General features: G+C 47.6%; 2 protein-coding genes across 2 annotated transcripts; both read left to right on the forward strand.

Moving 5' to 3' along the window:
- The first annotated feature begins 15328 nt into the window (after positions 1–15328).
- Positions 15329–16164, forward strand: LOC136526923 (ethylene-responsive transcription factor ERF022-like). Its single transcript, XM_066519489.1, has one exon. The coding sequence runs from the start codon at positions 15329–15331 to the stop codon at positions 15836–15838; it is 510 nt and encodes a 169-aa protein (XP_066375586.1). The 3' UTR covers positions 15839–16164.
- Positions 16165–20198: 4034 nt separating this feature from the next.
- LOC136526322 (ethylene-responsive transcription factor 7-like) lies at positions 20199–20801 on the forward strand. Its single transcript, XM_066519025.1, has one exon. It carries the CDS (start codon positions 20199–20201, stop codon positions 20799–20801), a length of 603 nt encoding a protein of 200 aa, XP_066375122.1.
- Positions 20802–21943: the final 1142 nt, after the last annotated feature.

Genomic DNA, 21943 nt, shown 5'->3' on the forward strand with positions numbered 1-21943 from the left:
CTGGGTCATTGAGCAGCCAACCCGCTAGGCCTGAGGGCCCTGTGTTGCCGATGATGTCGTCCAACCTACGGAACCGCACCTCCTCACCATCGTGGAAGGCATCCACGAACTCAGTGATGCCACTTGGAGGTGAGGCGAACTCGATCAACATCGATGGAGTTCCCTGTTCTGCTAGAGTGGTCGGCACAGCACCTGGAGTGCTCGGCACCTCGACTGTAGAGCTTAGCACTACTCCTGGACCACTCGTCACCACTCTCGGAGTGATTGGTATCACTGCAGGAGTGTTCAACCCTAGTCTTGGAGTGGTTGGCACCACTGCAAGACCTTTTGGCTCCGCTATAGGAGTGCTCGGCACCTGTCCTGGAGTGGTCAACACCAATGTAGGACCGCTTGGCACCACTCCTAGAGTGCTCGACGCCCCTCCCGGAGTGCTCAGCACTGCCCTAGGAGTGCCCGGCTCTGTTGCTAGAGTGGTCTGCACCTCCTCTCTAGCGTCTTCACCACCGTGGATGACCAAGTGCTCGATGACAAAGATGCTGGTGAAGCCGCCAGCTTCCCCTGTGCTTGGACTGTTCTAGTCCTAGGCTGCCTGCTCATCGAACACGACACCGTGCGAGACAAGCACCTTGTCTCCATGTGGGTCATAGAGCTGGTATGCCTTGGTACCTTCCGCATAGCCCAAGAGCACCATTGATGTGCTCCTGTCCTCTAGCTTGGTGAGGACCGGCTTCATCTTCTTAACGTGGCTGATGCAGCCGAATGTCTGGAGGAAGGACACGCTCGGCTTGCACCCATACCAAGCTTCAAATGTCGTCTTGCCCTTTTAGGGCCTTGGTGTGCCCGTGGTTGAGTATGAACACTGTCGTGGTCACCGCCTCACCCTAGAACCTTGTTGGCATGCCCTTTGCCTTCATCATGGATCAAGCCATGCCGACCACCATCTGGTTCTGCCGCTCCACCACGCCATTCTGCTGTGGCGAGTACGGCGCGGTGTGGTGTTGCACCACACCTTGATCCACGCAGTACGCAGTGAACTCCACTGAAGTGAATTCACCGCCGCGATTAGTCCTCAGCACGTGCAGCTTCTTGCCGCTCTTTGCCACTGCATGTGTCTTGAACTTCTTGATCGCCGCCGCCGCTTCGTCCTTGCTCGTCAGGAGTTACAGTCACATATAGCGACTATAATCATCCACGAGCAGGAGGAAGTACCACCGATCACCGTTTGTGGCTGGCATGATTGGCCCATAGAGATCATCGTGGATGAGCTAGAGAGCGTCCGCCTCTTGATACTTAGCTGCCTTTAGGAACGGTAGCCTCCTTTGCTTCCTGGCCAGGCAGCTGTCACACAGCTCGCTTCCGTGCTTAATGTGGGGCAACCCTGGGACCATCTTCTCCAGCCGACCAAGCGCATCGAAGCTAAGATGTCCGAACTGAGCATGCCATAGCCATGGCTCCTTGGTGTGCCATGCTGCCTGACACACCGGTTGCTCCACCTTCAAGTCAAGTAGGTATAGTAGGTTCTAGGACCTCTTCACCTTGGCAAGAAGGCACTGCTCTCGGTCCCTAATCTTGAGGACTCCGTCCTTGATCAGTACGTCGCTACCACGCTCATCCAGCTGGCCAATGCTGATGATGCTTGAACGCAGCTGCGGGTTGTAATATACATCCATTAGAGAATGGTGCTCACCGTTCTGGCACCTGAAGATGATAGTGCCACGCCCTCGGATCACCACTCTTGAGCCATCATCAAACTTCACCATGCCGGTCACATCGCTGTCGAGCTTGGAGAAGGCTTCCTTGGAGCCCGTCATGTGGTTACTGGCGCCAGAGTCTAGGTACCACCGCTGCTCCTGCTCACCGCCCACACGTCCGAGGTGGACTTGGGCGCTCGGTTCATTGAGGTTGACAGCCTTCAGGACCTTCCTAGGCCCCTCCACTGCCATCACCTCTTCCTTCTCCTCAGCCTTAATGTCGTGCAGTGCACAGAACATCGCCATCAGGATAGTGGCCTCATCATCATCATCAGCCTACGCCAGATGAGCCTGAGCCTTCTTCTCCTACTTGCGATTTGTGCATTCTCTTGCCTAGTGGCCCATCTTCCCACAGCGTCGGTAGGTATTGGGGTCGACTTGCTTCTTCATCTCCGAAGAAGCCTTGGCACATCGCTTGCCATCGCCATCGTAGCTAGAGGAGGCTACCCCGGAGTTCCTTTGGGCAGCCCACTCCTCCTCTATCAGCAGCAGCTTGCCGCTGTGCTTTGTTGTTGTCGCCTGCTCTAGGCGCTCGTCCACCGCCTACAACCGACTAGTCACATCCTCAATGGTGAGGGTGGATAGATCCAGCATCGTCTCTATAGAGAGAGCGATCTAGATGTACTTCATCGGCACGAAGTGGAGGTACTTAGAGACCGCCTCCTCTTCGTCGATGGTGATGCCGTGGCTCTTCAGCTTGCTGATGAGCGTCTGTAGACGGAGGGAGAAATCCTCCACTGCTTCACCATCCTTGAACTTGAGGTTGGCGTACTCCTGCTTCAGAAGTTGGGCTATCGCCTTCTTTGCGTGGTCGGACCCGACACGCATCGCCGCAATGGACTCCCACGCCTCCTTAGTAGGGCTCTTCACCCCCAACGGCTCCCTATACTCTGGTGGTACAACATCGAGGATAGCCTCCAACGCTGACATGTCGTCTTCTTCATTGTCGATGCCCTTGTCAACAGCATTCCAGAGCCATCGGGCTCTGAACTTGACCTTCATGGTCATCGCCCACTCACCATAGTTGGTGCAAGTTAGCATGGGCCAACTGGTGCCGCTAACCTCCCGCACCATGTGCACAATGACCTTCTGTTGTGGCTGGGTAGCCACAGCAGCACCGCTGCTATCGTCCATCTCTGAACCATGCGTCATCGCCAGCGGTTAGTTCGACGACGGCGTTTGTATGGCTTCGACACCACTTGTTAGCCCCTAGATCTTTGGTACAGAGTTATCCGACCACTCATTAGTGTTGTCGAGCACACACTAGCAATGCCGACCACGAACTGTCGTTGACGACCACACACTATGGCTAGAGGTAGAAGACAGGAGGGAGAACAAAGTACACACACGCAGTACAAGCACCAGTGTTGGCCAGAGCTCTATAGAGGAGATGGCAAACTAAACCCGCTCTCTTTACTGAGTTGCAGTGGCAAACTATATATACAACTCTATCCATCTAATCCTAGTACACAACATGTCAGGCTGCCGTGTTGCTACAGTGACTAGATGTGATAGCAAGACTGACTTCGGTGCCTGTCCCTGCTGTGGCTACAGTGCAGCAGGTGAGCCATTCGACGCCTGCCCCTGTAGCTGCTACAGTGCAACATCATGGAGCCCTTTTCGGCAGCGCCTATCCCTGCCGCGCGTTCACACAAGGGGAGCAGCAGATTACCTAACACTCCTCTCCAGACGACTACGGCAGCGATGAAGTCCTTCTCTGCTTCGCGCACAAAGCAATATTCCGCGCCAAGAGGGAAATAGACGCGGGTGGAGACCAATACGCTCGATGTCTACGGCGCGTAATTTTACACGGTTTGGGTGAGTTTTTCCCAAGTGCTAAAAGATTAGGAGGATGGATTAAGAGTTGTTGGAGAGGGGTTTTTTCCAATCTTCCCCAAAACAAGGATTGGTAGGAGATTTAGGATAATTTTAGAGATGCTCCTAGTAAATTTTTACAAATAAAATTTTAAGTTCATGTAATTTCTTGTGCACCAGAAAACCTGTACTCCTATCCCAAAATAGATAACCTAGTCATTGAGAGGCATTTTGGTCTTTTTGCCTTTTGTATTGGTATCCGTGAGAGATTTTAAGGGTATGCTTGGTTTTTGGGGACTACGGAGGATGGGACAACCCATCCCTATTTTCTAGGTTGAGATGATCCTAGCTTCTAGTTTGGTTGAGGGTATCCTTGTTGACCCGCTGTAATTCTCATCATCCGTGATGCAAATTGCAAGCCCCATCGCATCCTTGCCATCACCACAACTTGTTGCCCGTTGCACGGGCTCGATGTTAATCCAGTATGTTGCGAGCAACATAGATTGTGGCCAAAATTAAGTCTATGCTAGGAATTGAGGCATAAGAATCAAGATCCAATCTAGGGGAGTAGAGGCGGAGGGAGGGAGATCTCACCATGGCAAGAGTCATGGTAGGAAGTAGATTCGGTGACTTGTCTTTAGCAAGTCATGGCGTGACTTTAGTGCCCGCATCTATGGATCTACCATTGAGTGGTGATCGATTGAGCATTCCCATGAAATGACTCCACTTTTCACCTGTTTGCAGTTCCTTGTTTGTGGCTTTATGCTCCGCAGGCCAGCAGCGGAGGACCACAAGTGCCACGTTCTATGTGCACTTTACATAGATGTCCGCAAGCCGCCTCCAGGGTGCCATCGTGGAGCACTGCCACAGGGATGCCAGTGAGGAGCACTGTAGTGCTTGGGAGGTCATCATCACAGAGACTCCAACGTTGGGGCAACACTTGGCTATTTTAGCAGCATATATATAGGGGGGAAACTACGTTATGTATGGGGGTGGTTTGCAAATACACCCTCCAAAAATTGCGAAACTAGCGAGTTTGATTAAAATTCCACTATATATGCACACTCAATGAGACATGTATATGCACCCACAAGACAACTACACCGTCTCTAATTTGCTCTAGCTTCACCACTGGGGACATAGGCAGACGTCCAACATTTGAAGAATTTGCCAAAAACTTTAGAATTTATAGCATAAGCAAGTTTAGATTAATTATGTTTGAAGAAGCAAGGCAAATAATTGGTTTCTCAAAAAAACCATGCACAAGAATCAGCTTGATTTATCTCTTATCTATACAGCAAAGCAATCCCACGATGCCGAGCAGATGACTGATCTAGAGGATGGCCTTACACCGTCAGTGACCACTATGAGCCTGCTGGCCAACACCACCTCCATAGCTCCAAACCCATGATGGCTTGACATTGGTGCATGGAGCACCATGACATCGCCACCAGCAAGAACGTCACAATGGAGCCTACCCATGGAGAAGCCAATCTCCGAGTACTGTTCTAGGGCACACCGCCACTGATGAATACCTAACATCGGGGTTATGTAAACCCCTGGATTAGCACCATAATAGGGTAGTTAACCCCTTGACCGCTTCTTCTAATTGGCTAGGGGCTAGTGGGGCTACACCCAGCAGTAGGTGCGCTCGCGCGTCCTCACTAGATCCTGACTAGAGCCCATGTGGTCATGAGGCTCCATTTCCTGGGGGCTCTAGCTGAGGGAGTTACCTCGGTAGTGGGGCTAAAGTTTGGTGTAGCCTTGGCCCTCATCAGCCGGGCCCTCCTTGAACAGTGCTCGATAGGCTAGCTCGGACATATGGCTTGGAGTACTCGACATAGAACCCTACCACGCAGCAGGAGCCTAACACATGTGCAAAGGCATATTGCGGTCAGCTCTGTTAGGGTGTTGTTCCCTCTGCCTTAGCGTGGAGTTGTTCGCCTATTTTGATGTGGGGTCATGCCCGAGGTGTGACATAAGGCGACATTGGAGGCGCTAAACCCACTTGTCAGCCTCCCCAGGCTTTGTCTCCCTTCCACTAAACCAAGGTAGGCAAAACGCACAACCTTCCACTACCATTTGCAAAATGCTATCATGGGTAGTTTCTACATTGTTGGTCACGACCATGCCTGAAGTAGTGATCTCTCCAATGGGCCAAAGACAAAGATGATGATTCCTGGAGCACTCCCTTGGTGATCAAGGAACCTAGAGAAATCCCCAATTTGTACGCCACTTTCCAAGGATGGGCCAGGGCTCTCTTAGAAACAATGACTCCCAGAACTAGATTTGACTCAATCTCCTCGATCTCAGTGGACTCATTCAAAACCCTAGATCAGAGCTAGCAATACTCTACCCTACTCTCTCTCTCCATTGTAACAACTTGCTTGAGCATTTTAACACAAAGATCTCGTTGCTGGACATAAGGCTTTGATGCCCGAACTAGGCTAGACCTTCCCATGTCTTGAATGTTAACCACCAAGAGTCCCACACATGGATCACTAATCGACCACTAATTACTAGCCGTGGTTATGAACCCATGATAGTTGGAGGCACCGCTCGCGAGGGTAGCATTCACTACTCCAACGAGGCCTTCTCCACCGACACCACCTTTCTCCCTACCCAAGCTCTCAACTTTGGTAGCCTAGACTACATCATCGATCACCAACGTGAGCTCTGCCTCCACAGCGGAGCGGTGTCCTAGGACACCATCGGGTGAAGAGGCATGCCCGAGCAAAATCTCTACCACCACACCACGTGGAGTTCCTACAACCCAATGGTCTCTGGAACCATCCAAACGGTCCATGACTATGTAAGAAGTCTCTTACATAGTAAGATGCCTCTTCTATGACCGCATCTCCATCACATTGCACAATATTTTTGTGCCTTTGGCAACAAGTAGCTACATTGATCCCCAACAACTACATGATCGACTACCTCAACATCAACAACTATGTAGTGACTCTAGTCTGTGTCATCACTCTCATCCATGACACTCCCGCTATGATTGTTGGATGAAATAGCAGTGAGACAAGGGATGGTACCTAAATGGGACGTATGAAAGCATCTAGGCCTCTAGTTGAGTTTCGGTGACTAATGACTACACAAGATTACTATGACTAACATATGTTTTACAGAGGCAATTAAAGTTAGGTCATGGTAATGGTGGTTGATTGGGCAATTATGGTTTTTGTGACCCTATCAATGGAAATCATTTTGGTTTTTAAAGGATGGATGCCATGGTTAAGGACGGACTAGTTCTAAGTGTCGGTTAGTGTTGAGAGACACTTAGATTAGTTTTAGGACTTTGTTTTCTCCTTTGGCCGTACTATAAAGGGGGCATGGATGGGTAGCTTGACCTAGGCAAGTCTAGTGAGAAGAATTTGGTGCACATTTGTTTAATCTAGCACTAGATAGCTCAGATGAAGCTCAAGATCATCGAGAGATGGAAATCGTTTTGAATCAGCGATTGAAACGGAGGGCAGCGCAACTGGTGTCACTAGACAGGGCGGTGTGCACCGCCTAGGGGTGGTGGTGCCACTGCCCTATTTCTCCCGAGACTACCCATTTCGGTGGTTGCACTGATGGCACCAGACAGGGCACCGCCGCTGGGTGACGGTGCCACCGTCATATTTTTGTAGAGAGTGCCAGTTTGGTGCTTTTGAGCTAGAATGGCACCGGATAGGGCACCGCCTTAGGGGTGGCAGTGCCACCACCCTAATTATCTAGAGAGGAGAGTTTACTGGGGCATGGGGTGACGGTGCCAGCACAGTAACAGCTAGTTCAAAAATAGCCGTTGGGGTGGCACCGGACAAGGGTGGCGGTGTGCCACGTTGCTGTCCGATGCCCTTGAAAATGCTCAGTGGAGGGCCAACGACTAGTTCCATCCCTTGGGGCTATTTATACCCCTCCATTTCATGCATTGAGGCTCCCTTGCCCATTTTTAGCTGAGGAAACTATTTGGAGGGCAAGGAAGAGCAAGAGCCTAGTGGGGTGATTGAGATTTGCTAATTAAAGATTAAGGACCTCATTAGTGCATAGAGAGTAGTAAGCGTGCATCCACTCTTCTCATTAGGCTTGGTTGGGTCAAGTGAGAGTTCGTGCTTGTTACTCTTAGTGATCGCCATCACCTAGATGGCTCAGTGGTGATTGGAAGCTTGGTGATCATCCGATGGAGCTTATGGATGACCCAAGTCATGGTGTGAGCGGTTGTCGGCGATTCACCATGTTGGAATGATAAAGAATCAGCCCGTAGAGAGCACTTGGTCCTTGCGCGGATCGAGGGGGAGCTACACCCTTGCGCGGGTGCTCCAACAAGGACTAGTGGAGAGTGGTGATTCTCCGATACCTTGGAAAAACATCGCCGTGTTCCTAACCCTCTCTTTACTTTGAGCATTTACATTTGGGCAATTTCAATTGTGTTTTTTACATTCCAAGAATTGCCATGATAGAATAAGGTTGGAACCTAGGGTGCAAAACTTTGTGCGATAGAATAGAAATCACATTTAGGCACTAGGGGTGAAATGGGATAAGCGGTAGGTGTTATTTGTTGCGAGAATTTTAGATTAGCCCAATTCATCCCCCCTCTTGGGCATCTTGATCCTTTCAACGTAGACGTGCCCGAGGTATTGGACCATCCATCAGAGATGTAGTTGATGATGGAGAGGCAGAGAAGATGGTGGAAGAATAGGACTTCAAGTCCAGTTGCAATCATCCACTTCACTCCTACTATGACTGAGGGGGAATGCAAGAAGTAAAGATATATATGGTTAGAGATAGTTGGAGATGTATACAAACCCTAGGGATATAGATAGAATGCTACAGATGGAATAGAGTTAGGCCTAATATAACTTGGCTTGTACTCTATGTCTCTCCTCATATGTACCTACAAATATCTCCGGAGGATCAATTAATACAATCAACAATAGATTATTAGGGTTTTCACCACACCTAATATTTTCTACACATGCAATCCCTACTTCATTAGGTCTAAGGAAAAATAAGTTATATGGTTTCATTTCCTATTGAAATTATACTTTCACCATTTATAAGAAAAGATCTATAGCTTTTCTTTTCCATTTCCAAGGTTTAAGTTCTTGACTTTTTAACTAAATGCATGGATAGAGGCTAATCTAAAGCAAATAATCATTGGCTCCATCTCTAAGAACAAACCGTCTATCGCTTTCTAGCTTCTTCAGTTTGCATTTTGTTCCCTCTAGCCAAAGAAAGAAAAGTTAGCAATAATCCATTATTTCCAAAGAAGAAAGCTAGCAACCCTCGCCAATTAAAAGCTGCTAAGAAACATTGGGCTATAATGACCAGTAACTCTAAAGCTCAAGTGAACAAAACAAGATGATAGTGTGGAAACTTTCCTTCTTCCTATCGCTGGTATGTATATGATTATGTATAACAAAGTTAAGAAAAGTGAATTCAAGCAGTGAATAATTGTGAACCAAATGATTTTCTATGGTTTAGCTCCATACTATTTTGTGGAGATTAATAACTTTTTTATGATCAACAATCTAGATTTCTATTCCTTGTTTTGGGATTCTCACCTAAGAGTTAATACATCATCATGTTATGTTGTTTTGCCCTTTCTGGTAGTTGGCACCTTAGTAGGTTTTGGGCTTTGAGTAAATGATGCAATTAATATTCCTTGAACTGTAGGTATGTGCATGCCACCCTACACTAGTTTGTTCATTATTTTGTTGCTTTAGAAGGCTAAATAGGGCTCAAGACCCCAAGGTCTTTTAGCTTGTTTGTACTTAGAACCATAAGTTTGCAATGATGACACCTCTGGTTCATGTAATACAACAATGAATGTGCTAAAGTTTCCACACATTTACAAACTTCCATAGGGCCAGTATTTTGACAACCTTTCTATGAGAGATCACCAGGTCCATGTGTCGTCCTGCCTGGCCGTAATCCCAAGGTTCAAAAAGCAAACATAGGCTATATATATGACAGTTGTGGAAACCAAACTTCTAAATCTCATACAGTCCAATAGGCGCCTAATATTTCACTAATGTTGGCCCAACAAGCCCATCTTATTCCCCACCACCTCATATGACCCTCCATTTACTATTGATATCAATCCGTTCATCCAAGACTAGCACAACTATAATGCCACAACCCTAATCCTTATCCTCAAGTAGACTCAATTTCTTAGTTGTTGATCTGTCACCAGACATTTGCATTACATGGTTCTTCCACCGCTTGTCTCGTCGTACAAGTAATGCAAGTGGTGGCGATCTGTGGCCACATCTGTGAGTGATCGATAGCATGGTGGACAAGCTCGCATGCAATCAAGTTGGTGAAGCCGCGTAGGCAATCATGTCTCTGACTAGGGGCTCACACGTGTGCAGTCTAGTGGGAGCAAGCGCGTGTGCAAAGCTAAGATGGAGTGGTGCATACGTGCAGTCGAGCAGGAGCAAGTGCACAACACAAGTGGTGGTTGGCAAGTGGCCAGGAGCTCCAACATTGGCTTTCTTGCACATCTAAATGTAAGGTCTTTGTATATAGTGCATAATCCCACTCAAAAAACACTTGTTCCTCCATTTTTCATCTCTTTTTTGGATGGCTAAGTCTAGATGACTGGGACTGTAGATTGCTAAGTTTGATTGTAAGGATGGGGAACCTTGTAGGGAATTAATCCCTGCACAGGGGCAGGGATGGGAAGAAATGTGCCTCAATGTTGTTTGCGGGGATGGTGATAGGGTGATCCCCCCTGAGGGGAGAGGTATGTTGAGGCATTCCCTACCGACATCCCTACATAGTAGTCACAACCACTTTATTGCCTCCTTTAATTATGAGGGAAGTACGATCGTTATTGAGGAGGCAAGTCTACCTTCCAATATTTTGAGGCAACAATTGGGGTCAACCACACTTGCTCATGCATTTTAGATTTGGCCACATTTGAGAGTTCCACAAGTTGACCTTGAGCACCTAGTTGCACCTTTTATGGAGGACGAGATCTGTGGTGTTGTCAGAGTCATGCAGTTAGATAAAGCCCCTATGCTTGATGGATTCAATTGTTGTTTCTCCTAGGGTTTCTAGTTTATCATTAAGCATGGCCTTGGGCGGGCTTTTGATGCCCTAAATTCTCTTGGTAGCAGAAGTTTCCATCACCCAAATGAGGCTTTGCTCATCCTTCCTCTAAAAGGTATGAACCAAAGGAATTTGGGGATTACACACCAATTAGTCTCGTCCGTAGTTTTGGCAAGCTTTTCTTCAAGTTTGATCCCATAGTTTGGCTCCTTTGCTACCAAGCTTGGTTAGACCCCATCAGAGTGCCTTCATAAATGATCATTTCATCCAAGACAATTTTAGATATGTGCTAGAAGATGTTGAAGCTCTTTATGCCAAACAACCACCTTAGTTGCTCTTGAAGTTGGACTTGGCCAAGGAATTCAACCACATCTCCTAGGTTTTCCTTTTGGATGTCCTCCAACACATCGGCTTCTTGAGCGCCTATAGTTTCTGGATTTTGGTTCTTTTGTCCATAGCCAGCACCAAAGTCCTCATCAATGGTGCACCCAGTTGTAGATCTGCATGTTCATGTCCTTCAGTAAGGGGATATGCCACCCCCCATATTATCCATTTTAGTTATGGAGTGTCTAAATGACTTGATGGTCGCCGTCACGTATGTGAGGGGCCGTCTCTTTCCATTAGCATGTCATAGGGTCTACCATTAAGCCTCAATTTATGTTGATGATGTTGTGGTATTCTTAATCCCTTACTCAAGGCTAGCGACAAACTTTGCCAAGTGCCAGCTCCATCCAATTCCAATCCTATGCTTAGAACAAGAGATTCAGTTGGACTAGGATATTCTACATTATTGTTGGATCACATAATTACCTGCAAGTACGTAGGAGTTTCTATCTCAGTTCATAGGCTACCTAAATTTGAATTCAAACCCCCTAGTTAATAGGGTCATAGGTCATGTCCCAAGCTTGAAAGGTTGCCTACTAATTTAAATAAGGAGTGGGGAGACTTATCCTCCTGCAGTCCACCCTTTCATCCATCCCTAGCTATTTGGATATTGCTACCGGCCTTTCTCCGTAGGTGGTCGATATTATTCATCGCCTTTGTAAGATGTTCCTCTGGGCTGACTCTCATGCTGTCTCGAGGGGCAAGTGTGTGGTTACTTGGGTAAAGGCTTGCAACCCTAAATATCTTGCGGGTTTGGGCATTCCCAACCTTAGGGTGCTTAGCTGGTCTCTACATGTGCATTGGCTATGGTTGGTGATCAGGACATCAATCATTTGGATACACACTACACTCCTCAAGTTGCTACGCTAGGACCAATCACTAGATCTAGTTTGATCATGAAAATTTAATCTCCGAGTGAGCTCGTTCCTAAGTACTCCTTTTTGTGATTATGATATTAGAATGCTAAAAATGATATTGTTATCCATAGGTCGTACACTTGGGTAGAACGGGTGGTCAAGGGGACAGAAGGATATGTTTGACACATCGCTCTGCTCTACGTGTGTAGGCTGGGCATGCATGGAAAATGTACTGTTTTTTGGTTGGATTCTTGATGGTGCAACAATGTTAAAAGACAACCCCAATCTTCCCGTAGTGCTTGTGTTCGTCAGCTTCCGCGCCGGGAAGCCTTAGGTTCTATCGACGTAGTTGTGTAGGCACTAGGTAGCGTGCAACACTGCAAGTCTGCAACAACACCAGTCGTCAGAGTGGTCGCCCGCAAGGCCGGTGCTGGCCGCAGCTACTCGGTACCTCTCGTTCTCGGTCCAGACCCCAGCGTCCGCGTGGTTACCGGTTGGTTTATAACCACTTAGTCACATTGGATCGAACTCGTGATCCGCTCAATTTCATCCACTCCAACCCAATTTCTGGGCCTACTCACGTCTACTTTTGGGTCTTAGGTTTGGGGTGGCACATGAACCTGGCGGCCTATTAAAATGTTTGGTTCCTTGAGGAAGTTTGTAAATGTGGCCTGTTTAGGGAAGTTTCATACTTTCAGCACTATATTACGTGGATCGGGGGTGTTATCGTTGCAAAAACTCAAGGTTGAGTGCAGGCAATCGTCTCAAAAAAAGGTTGAGTACAGACAAGCTGAAGTTAGGGTGTTATTTCGAATAACACGGCAAAAGCTCGAGGCCTCAGGCCCTATTTGACTGACACAACGAAATGAACATATCAGTGGAGGGTGCATGACATGCACACACCTAATGTTCAAAGAATCTTAAATCTTAATGGCATCATTCACTCCAACCCAAAACCTCCTGGCCGAAACAGCAAAACGATGGAGCATTCCATGGTCCATTATGACGTGTCAACTGTTAAGTGAGAATTTCAAAACAAGGAATAGGAAATTTGGATTGTTGGATCATACAAAAAAGTTACCAATCTTCACAAATTACTATGGATATCGGGAGCTAAACCAAAGGAAAGGGCAAAAAACCCATCGGGTTCACAATTATGCATTGCTTCAAATAACTTTTCCTCCTGGCTTTGTTATACATAACTATACGTATACTAGCCATAGGAAGAAGGCACGAAGTTTCCTCGCCATCATCTTGTGCTTTCGAGTTACTTGTCCGTATTAGGCGCCTAAATGTTTTTTTAGAAGCTTTTAATGGAAGCCGGTTTGTAGCTTTTCTTTGCAAAAAAATGATTATTACTAGTTTTTTCTATCTTTTGGCTGGAAGAAAGGAAACGGCAGAAAACTGCACAAGCTAGAAACGGATAGACGGTTCGTTCGAGATGGAGGAAAAGATTCTTTGCTTTACATCACAGCTTCTATGCATGCATTCAGTAAAAAAGTGGACAGCTGATGAAACCTTTCCTACGAAATGAAAAAAAATCTAGATCTTTTGTTACAACCGATGAATTGAAAGGACAATTTCAATTGGAATTAAGCCATAATATAACTTCCTTTTCCTCTCCTTCGGTCCTAATTAATCAGAGTTTGTGCAGTTTCCTAATAGACAATTAGAGAATGAGCTAGCAGATCTATATCCATGTATAAAAATGAAACTAGCCGCGATTTCACATGATTTTATTTGGTGGACGAAAACCACAATCAACCAACTATAAACAACTTCTAGATATAGAGAAATCCATCCACCGAAATAACTAAGAAATAAAAAAAAGAATATGAAAAGGGCTCTCTTACCAGATGTTGCGTATAGATGATAGGATGCTTAGCAACTCTGTTATTTCGACCTAGTTTGGTAGCACTCTACTTCACTTCGCAAGAATCGAATGGGGTAGGAGCGGAACTTCATCTCGCGAGGCCCAACTACTGTGCTCTTCTCTTACCGGCGTTGTGCGAGATTGAGGTGACATCACTCCCGTGGCTTGCTGTCGTGCTAACTCAGTGTCATTCCCCGATGTTGGTCTCGCTCAGATCCATCCCTCTCCACGTTGTTAGCTCCACTCCACTCCGCTGAACCAAGCTCCACCCGCACCATACCAAGCTCTGTCTATGGCCACACCAACGCGCGCAGGGGAGGGCAGATCAAGGTGACGGATAGGGCAATGCATCATGTAGAGGAGAAATGAGGGTGTGTTTAGTTCGCGAAATGGAAATTTTGGATATCACATCAGATGTTTTGGAGATGTCGGAAGAGGTTTTCGGATACTAATAAAAAAAACTAATTACATAGCTCGCCTGGAAACTGCGAGACAAATTTATTAAACCTAATTAATCCATCATTATCGCATGTTAGTTTCTGTAGCACTTATGGCTAATCATGGACTAATTAGTCTTAAAACATTCGTCTCGCGATTTTCAACCAAACTGTGCAATTAGTTTTTTTCGTCTATATTTAATACTCCATGCATGTGCCGCAAGATTCGATGTGATAGTTTGGGGTGAAAATTTTTGGAAACTAAACCAGGCCTGAGACATCGACCCATTCGCTCGAACTCAGTGATGGGGTATATATAGGAAGTCGATGTCGTAACGGACATAAATTTGCACTCTCTCGCACACGTGAACGCTATCGTACGTCACTCTCAACATACTAAACCACACATCGTCACTTAGAAGACGACAATTACGCAACCAGAAATAAAATGTACACAAACATCATGGTTAAAATATTTTCTGCTTCTAACCCTAGCAATGCAGACAATTAACATGTCATTATCTATCCATTTTTTCACTTGAATTTCATGCATACATCAACCCTTATTTTAAGTTGTTTGTGTATCCATCCATGACTTGACAATATTGCTCACCATTTTACTTTTAGCACCGCTCGAGAGATTTCACCTAGTGTTGCCGTGCTGGTTTGGTGCGGGCTTGCAACTAGACAAATGGCGTGCATCACGTTGCCTTGCCTTGCCACCGATGGAGCACCACACCGATGCAAGCAAAGCCGCGGCGGCCATTATCACGTATAGCCGCGCGCTTTGGTTTGCGATCTTATGGATATCGTCACTATCCCTTGGCTCGCGGACGCGGCCGAGTCCGTTGCAGTTGCAGCTAGCCCAGTGCAACGCGCGCGCGGCGCGCTGGACGCACTCTTGCGGCAGGCTGAACCGGGGGCGGGCGGCGAACACAGCCCGCCGAACGCCCCGCTATCGATATGGCATATTTGGCATGGAGCTAATGCACAGGGCGGCCAGTCGAAAGACGAGGAGGGAGCGGCGTGCCGCCGGCTGTGGCTTGAGCCCTTATAGGAGTCTTAAAAAAACGCAGTCGAACCCTGGCAGCACATTCACATCGCCGGCAGTCGCTGCACATCCATCCATCCGGCAGGGGGCGATCGAATTCAGATCTCGCGAGGATGCAAGGCGGCGGAAGCATCATCGAGCTCGCGAGGAAGGCGGCGGCCTTGGCGAGGACCGAGCGAGCGGCGCAGCTGGCGGCCATGCGTTCGGTGCGGAACTACCGCGGCGTCCAGCAGCGCAAAAACAGTTACTACTCCGTGATCCGGAACATCCACACCCGGCGCCTGGTGTGGCTCGGGTCGTACAAGACCCCCGAGGAGGCCGCGTACGCGTGGGACGCCGCCGCGAGGGTGACGCGCGGGCACTGGGCCAAGCCCAACTTCCCCGAGCCGGCCTGGGCGAGTGCGGCGCCGGCGCCGGAGGAGGTGTCCACGGAGCTCGTGCTCGCGCTGTCGACGCCCGCTGCGCCGGTGCGCCGCCGCGAGCCTTCTGCGGCGGTGGCGGCTCAGGTGTCCTTCGACAACTGGCTGCTGTCTGCGTCGGCGGCCGCGGAAGAGCCACAGCGTCAGCAGAGAGCACCGGCGGCCCGGGTGTCGTCCTGGCCTCCTCGGGGAGCACCGTACTAAGCAGCACCGAGCCCATCGTCCTGGCCTCGCAGTTCGTTCCCGCTGCCGCCCCTACCCACCACCGCGAGCTGCCGGTGTCGCAGGCCGGCGTGTCTGATCTGGCCGTCGTCGGGGATAACTTCACCCACGACGGTGCGTCCACGTCTGCTGCACCTCCTCCAGTGCCTCGGCTAACTCCCAAGGATCTGCTGCTCGAAATCGGCCTGCCTGGTCGCGGCGGCCCGGGTGGGGCGCAGTAAGGAGGCTGAAGCTGCGTCAGGTGCCGAGGGGCTGCCGGCGATCGACTGCGATTATCTCATGCGGTTCCTTCGAGTACTGGACATGTGATCTTACCGTCTACTATCCGTGATGATTATGCATGTTTTTCTATTCCAGAATTCGAAAACAATGTGAATGTATTATCGATTTAACTGGACTTGTGATGCCTCCTGACCGTGTGCTTGGGTCAGTATGTATTGTTCTGTAGTAGTTTGTAACTTGTTTCAGTTTCCCTGTGCTGTGAGCAATGAACAAAAAAATGTTGGCTGAAGTAAGGTTCTATTTGATACGGCTTCGTCCGGTTCTAGCTCCTTTCTACAGTGCATGTGTGGAGGAGTCAGAGCTCCACTGAACAGGGCCTAAGTAGTCTTCAATCCAGATCTCAAGTTTCGTCACCATGGATGTGTTTTGTTTACAGTTAATCGATCATATTGCTATTTATTAGTGATCTCATTATGTTCATGCTGGTTACTTATTTTTGGGAATTTGGGAGATCTTTCCTTCAACAAGAGACAAGATCGAAAACATTTTCATAGTCGTTTTGGAACTACAATTGCAAGGATAAGATCGATTCTAATAATCAATGACTATTCTTGTATTGCAAAATCCAACGAATTGGAATTAATGTGTGCATCACAGTAAGTTTGATACAAAGACTAATTACTAATCAAGGTATATAATTGGCTTTCAAAACAAAGAGGATGTAACTGTGTACCCTCTCTATTTAGGGAAACCTAAAAAGGTATAACGGTCGGTTTGGTATCTAAACCCCGACTACGGTATATCCATACTGTCTAATTGTGACGTTATGTTATTCTATAATACCGACCTTTCCATTTTGCTCCTTACTGTGTCAAATTATATAACCAACTGACCTAATTAGGTCCTATAGTCCGCTTTAATTCGATATCAAACAAGCTTACTTATACAAGGAGTGAAACTTATCACAACCTTAGTTAGATTAGGCCTTGTCTAGCATTAACAAGCTAGCCATCGCCATCACGTCCCCTTCTTCCTCCCATTCTACGACTACTTCAGGTCTACTATGGGGCTTTGGAGTTGAGGCCGTGCTTGGAGAGGGAGGCAACAATAACAATCAACTTGGTTTTGTGAAGGAGTTAACATGCCACAATGGAGGTATTATGGTTGGCCGGTGGTGGTCGGACTTGGGGAAGAAGGTGCTTTTCAAGGTGATCTAATACTCCTTGGTCTTGGTCGCCCTCCCAAAATGGAATGCAGTGCGAAAATTGAAATGCGCGCGGAAAAAAACGGAGAGTGGCGCACATATGTCCCGCTATATTTTCATGGGTCCACTCTTCCTGATTGAGATAGGGTATAAAAGAAAATCCCAAACCCTAGCAAAATCTCCCCACCCCCGTGCCACCTCCCACGCCTGTCGTGGCCACCCCCAACGCGCCCCGACCATCGTGGGCTGCCCCTTTGCCTCCCCACTCCCATCGTGGGCCGCCCCTCCGTTCGCGCCCTGGCCGCCGTGGCCGGCTCCTCCGGTTGCGCCCTGGCTGCCGCGTCCAGCTCCTCAACCAGGAGCTTGGGACATCGAGTTCTCGAATAAAAGAAGGTCCAATACCGGAGGCCTGCTTGCTCTAGTTCTCCTCCAATTCAAGATGAATTGAGCATCAATTCTGATTTTGTTTCCATCTGCATCCAAATTCAAAGAAGCCAAGTCTAGCTTCCGTCCCAAATATTGTTCCCAAATTCTTGCCAGGTTTAGGAAACTTAATAGGGCCTAAGGATATAGTTATTACGACTCCTTCCATCCATCAATGTCCAGCATATATATATTTTAATAAGGAAATAATTTAGAATTAGATTTTATATTTTAATTTCTCTTTCGGTATATATATAATGTCATAAGGTCTTCTTCTTAAGCACAATGCCTGATGCTATCTTACCCCCGTGGGTCAAGTTTTTTTTAATGTCAATTATTAATGAACATCATCATAAAATTCATCCGAATGGGAATTGCAAGTAGGACCCAAAAAATAAGGTGACCTCTTTTTTTTAGAGGAAAAAATAGGGATGACCATCACCAATTCACAATAGCAAGGCTAGTTTCCATTCCATTATCTTGTGTGCTTCCCAGTTATTACTTGTACTACTAGTCCACAATGTATTTTTAGCAGCCTTTTATTGTTTGGCGGCAGTTGCTAGCTTTTCCATTGTTTTCTGTAAGAAAGTTACTTTATTTTTGTTTTCATGGCAGGAGGGGGAGAAACGTGATAACTCTGGACAAGAAAGGGATAGACGGTTTTTATTCCAAAAAAAAAAAGCGAAAACTTGCAGTTCTCCCCGTCAATCCTCCAGGACCCAAACAACTCACTTTTCGCCCATGAACCGTTTGTGTCAATGGATTGGTTTGATCAAAAACTTGAGCTAAGGGGTATGTGCCAAAAAAGGTCTCATAAGTAGTAATTAATAAAATCGAAGTTGAAGTTGGAGTTACCAAAGTTTGTGGAGTCGGACGGTTTGTCTTAGAGATGTAGTAGAGCCATGATTATTTCCTTAGATCAGAAGACTCTATGCATGCATTTAGTTAAAAAGTAGAGGAGTACTGAACAAGGCCTATCCCTAAGAAACGGCGGAAAAGCTAGATCTATCTTTTGTCACAAACGGTGAAAGTGTAAAAATTCCTATAGGAAATCAAACCACAGCCTTTCTCTTTGCCTTCCAGTTATACTCCACACCAGATACCCCAAAACGAGGGCTAGAATTTTTTCAGTTTTCTAATATAAAAAAGAAAATGGACCAAAAAAATTAGCGAGGTCCATGATTTCACAAAAAAATATTTGGTCGATGGAAAACCACAATCAATCAACTAAGATCTATGATATATAAGAAAAATAATAAGCAAATAGAAAAAGTATCGAACAAGTTCTTACCCGATGTGGCTTTTAGACGGTATGACGCTTCTTTGTAACCACGAGGTAGAAACAGAACATCCTCAACATCATGTGGCTTTTAGATGGTATGACGCTTCTTCGAGGCTAGAAATATGAACATCCTCATCCTCACATAGTTTTTTGTGGTAGTACTAGAGATCTCCTTTTGTGGTCGTAGAAATTCTAGCCTTAGATCTGCTTCCATCCACTGGAGATCATAGAAATCGATGAATTTAAGAGCAACGGCATAACGACAGACTAGCACAAAGGAAGGGATTTGGGTGATTTTTTTGCTAGGCTTACCTAGGGAAGGGGGAAGAGGTGAGGCGACGGATAGAGAGGCGAGGCGACAGATAGAGGAGAGGATGCGGCGTCGATGCATTTGTTCAGAGTCGGTTAGAAGTATATATAGAGCGTGAAGGCCATATACGACATGAACATCCATAGCGTCATCCTCACGACTTGCTTTGTCGTGGACGGCATCATACGCCGGTTTCATCATAATGCATTATGTTACTCGATCGTGTTATAGTATAACTACATTGATGCAACAAGAAATTAAGGTACACCGACCTCGTACTTGGGATGCATGTTTCCTTCTCCAAAACCCTAAAACTCACAAACAAATCTCCCTCTCCCTCTCCCTCTCACACATTCCATTTCATCAACCCTCACCAAGAATTTTGTTCATCATCCATCCATGATAAAATTAATTACCAGGACCACCGACGCAAGCAAGCCGCGGCGCCTGCGAGGATATCGCGTCACCATCTCTGACCGTGCATGCAGAGTTGCAAACGGCCGAGCCCGGCAGGGGTGCAGCCCAACGCGGGCGCGGCTCTTGCGGGGAACCGTCGCGGCCGAGAACGCCTGCCGCGCGCATAACGAGGCACGGCACGACGGAGAGAAAAGCTCGCGGAAAGGCACGAAGCAAGCACGACAAGCTATCGGTCTTTGGCGTGGGGCAACGCGAGGCCAGCCGAAACGCCAGTCGGCGGCGTGCAGTGAGTCAGTGACAGCCTTCGGCACACACGCGACGCGAACGCGAGCCCTATATTAAAACGGCAGGTGTACCGTGTACCCCTAGCCACATCCACATCAGCGAGCGCTGCACAACCGGCAGGCAGCCAGGCACAGCGGAGTCGAGGTAGTGCACCTGTGGCCTGTGCAGCAGGCAGTGAGAGGAAAGAGTGCGTTCGAGGATGCAAGGCGGCGTGATCGAGCTCGCGAGGCAGGCGGCGGCCGCGGCGAGGGCCGAGCGAGGGGTGCGTGGTCCGGGCAGGCTGCCGGTGCGTAGGTACCGCGGCGTCATGAGGCGAGGCGACATGTACGTCGCCGAGATCATGGACGCCGCGGGCCTCCGCCCGGTGTGGCTCGGGTCGTACGCGACTCCCGAGGAGGCAGCGTACGCGTACGACGCCGCCGCGAGGATCATGCACGGGAACAAGGCCAAGCCCAACTTCCCCGAGACCCCGGCGCCGGCCGCCCACGCTGGGGTGCTCCTGCTGGTGGGGTACGCTCGCGTGTGTGCGCCGCTCTACGGCCAGCAGCCGGCGCCGCCTCAGGCGCCTGCGGCGCCGGTGGGCGGCGGAGCGCAGCGTCAGGCGTTCGCCGTCCAGCAGGCAGCGGCCCCTACCCAGCACCACGAGCTGCCGGTGTCGCAGGCCAGCGTGCCTGATCAGGCCGTTGTCGGGGATAACTTCACCGACGACGGTGCGTCCTCGTCTGCTGGACGTCCTCCAGTGCCTCGGCTCGCACTCAAAGTCGATCTGCCTGGTCGCGGCGGTCCGGGTGGGGCGCAGTAAGGAGGCAGAAGCTGCGTCAGGTGCCGAGGGGCTGCCGATCGACTGCGATTATCTCATGTGGTTCCTTCGAGTACTCGACAAGTGATCTTTGTTACCGTCTATAGTATCCAAGATGATTATGTATGTTTTTCTATTCCGAAATTCGAAAACAATGTGTATGACTTGTGATGCCTCCTGAGTCAGTATGTATTGTTCTGTAGTAGTTCGTTCGTAACTTTCAGTTTCCCTGTGCCACGAGCAAAAAAAAAAAAAAAAAAAAAAAGAAAAGTTGGTTGAAGTAAGGGTCTATTTGATACAGCTTCGTCTGGCTCTGGCTCCTTTCTACAATGTGCAAAGGAGTCGGAGCTCCACTGAACGGGGCCTAAGTAGTCTTGTATTTAGATCTCAAGTTTCGTCACCATGCATGTGTTTTGTTTACAGTTAATCATATTGCTATTTAATTTGTCATCTCATCATGTTTATGCTGATTACTTATTTTGGGATTTTGGGAGATCTTTCCTTCAACAAGAGACAAGATCAACATTGTTAGAGAAAACATTTTCATAATTATTTTGGAACTACAACTGCAAGGATAAGGTCGACTGTAATAATCAACGACTATTCTTGTATTGCAAAATCCAACAAAATTAATGTGTGCATCACAGTAAGTTTGATAGAATGACTAATTACTAATCAAGGTATTATAATTTGCTTTCAAAACAAAGAGGATGTAACTGTGTACCCCCTCCATTTATGAAAACCTAAAAAACGTATAACGGTCGATTTGGTATCTAAACTAACTATGGTATATCCTTATACTGTCTAATTGTGACGTTATGTTATTCGAAGCTGACCTTTCCATTTGGCTCCTTATTATTGTCAAATAATGTAACCAACTGATCTAACTAGGTCCTATATATAGTCCGTTTAATTCGATATCAAACAAACTTACTTATACAACTAGTGAAACAATCAACTTGGTTTTGTGAAGGAGTTAACATGCCACAATGGAGGTATTATGGTTGGCCGGTGGTGGTCGGACTTGGGTAGAAGGTGATTTTCAGGGCCATCTAATACTGCATGACCTTGGTAGCCCTCCCAAAATGGAATGTTAGATATATACCGGTGTATGTTTTGATACTAATTTGTGTTTTTGACTTGTC

The sequence above is a fragment of the Miscanthus floridulus genome, chromosome 19 (genome assembly GCF_019320115.1).
Source record: "Miscanthus floridulus cultivar M001 chromosome 19, ASM1932011v1, whole genome shotgun sequence".
In the NCBI taxonomy this organism is placed as follows: domain Eukaryota; kingdom Viridiplantae; phylum Streptophyta; class Magnoliopsida; order Poales; family Poaceae; genus Miscanthus; species Miscanthus floridulus.

Excerpts from the sequence above, each read along its gene's own strand:
- LOC136526923 (XM_066519489.1), top strand. The coding sequence starts at position 15,329 with ATGCAAGGCGGCGGAAGCATCATCGAGCTCGCGAGGAAGGCGGCGGCC.
- LOC136526322 (XM_066519025.1), top strand. The coding sequence starts at position 20,199 with ATGCAAGGCGGCGTGATCGAGCTCGCGAGGCAGGCGGCGGCCGCGGCG.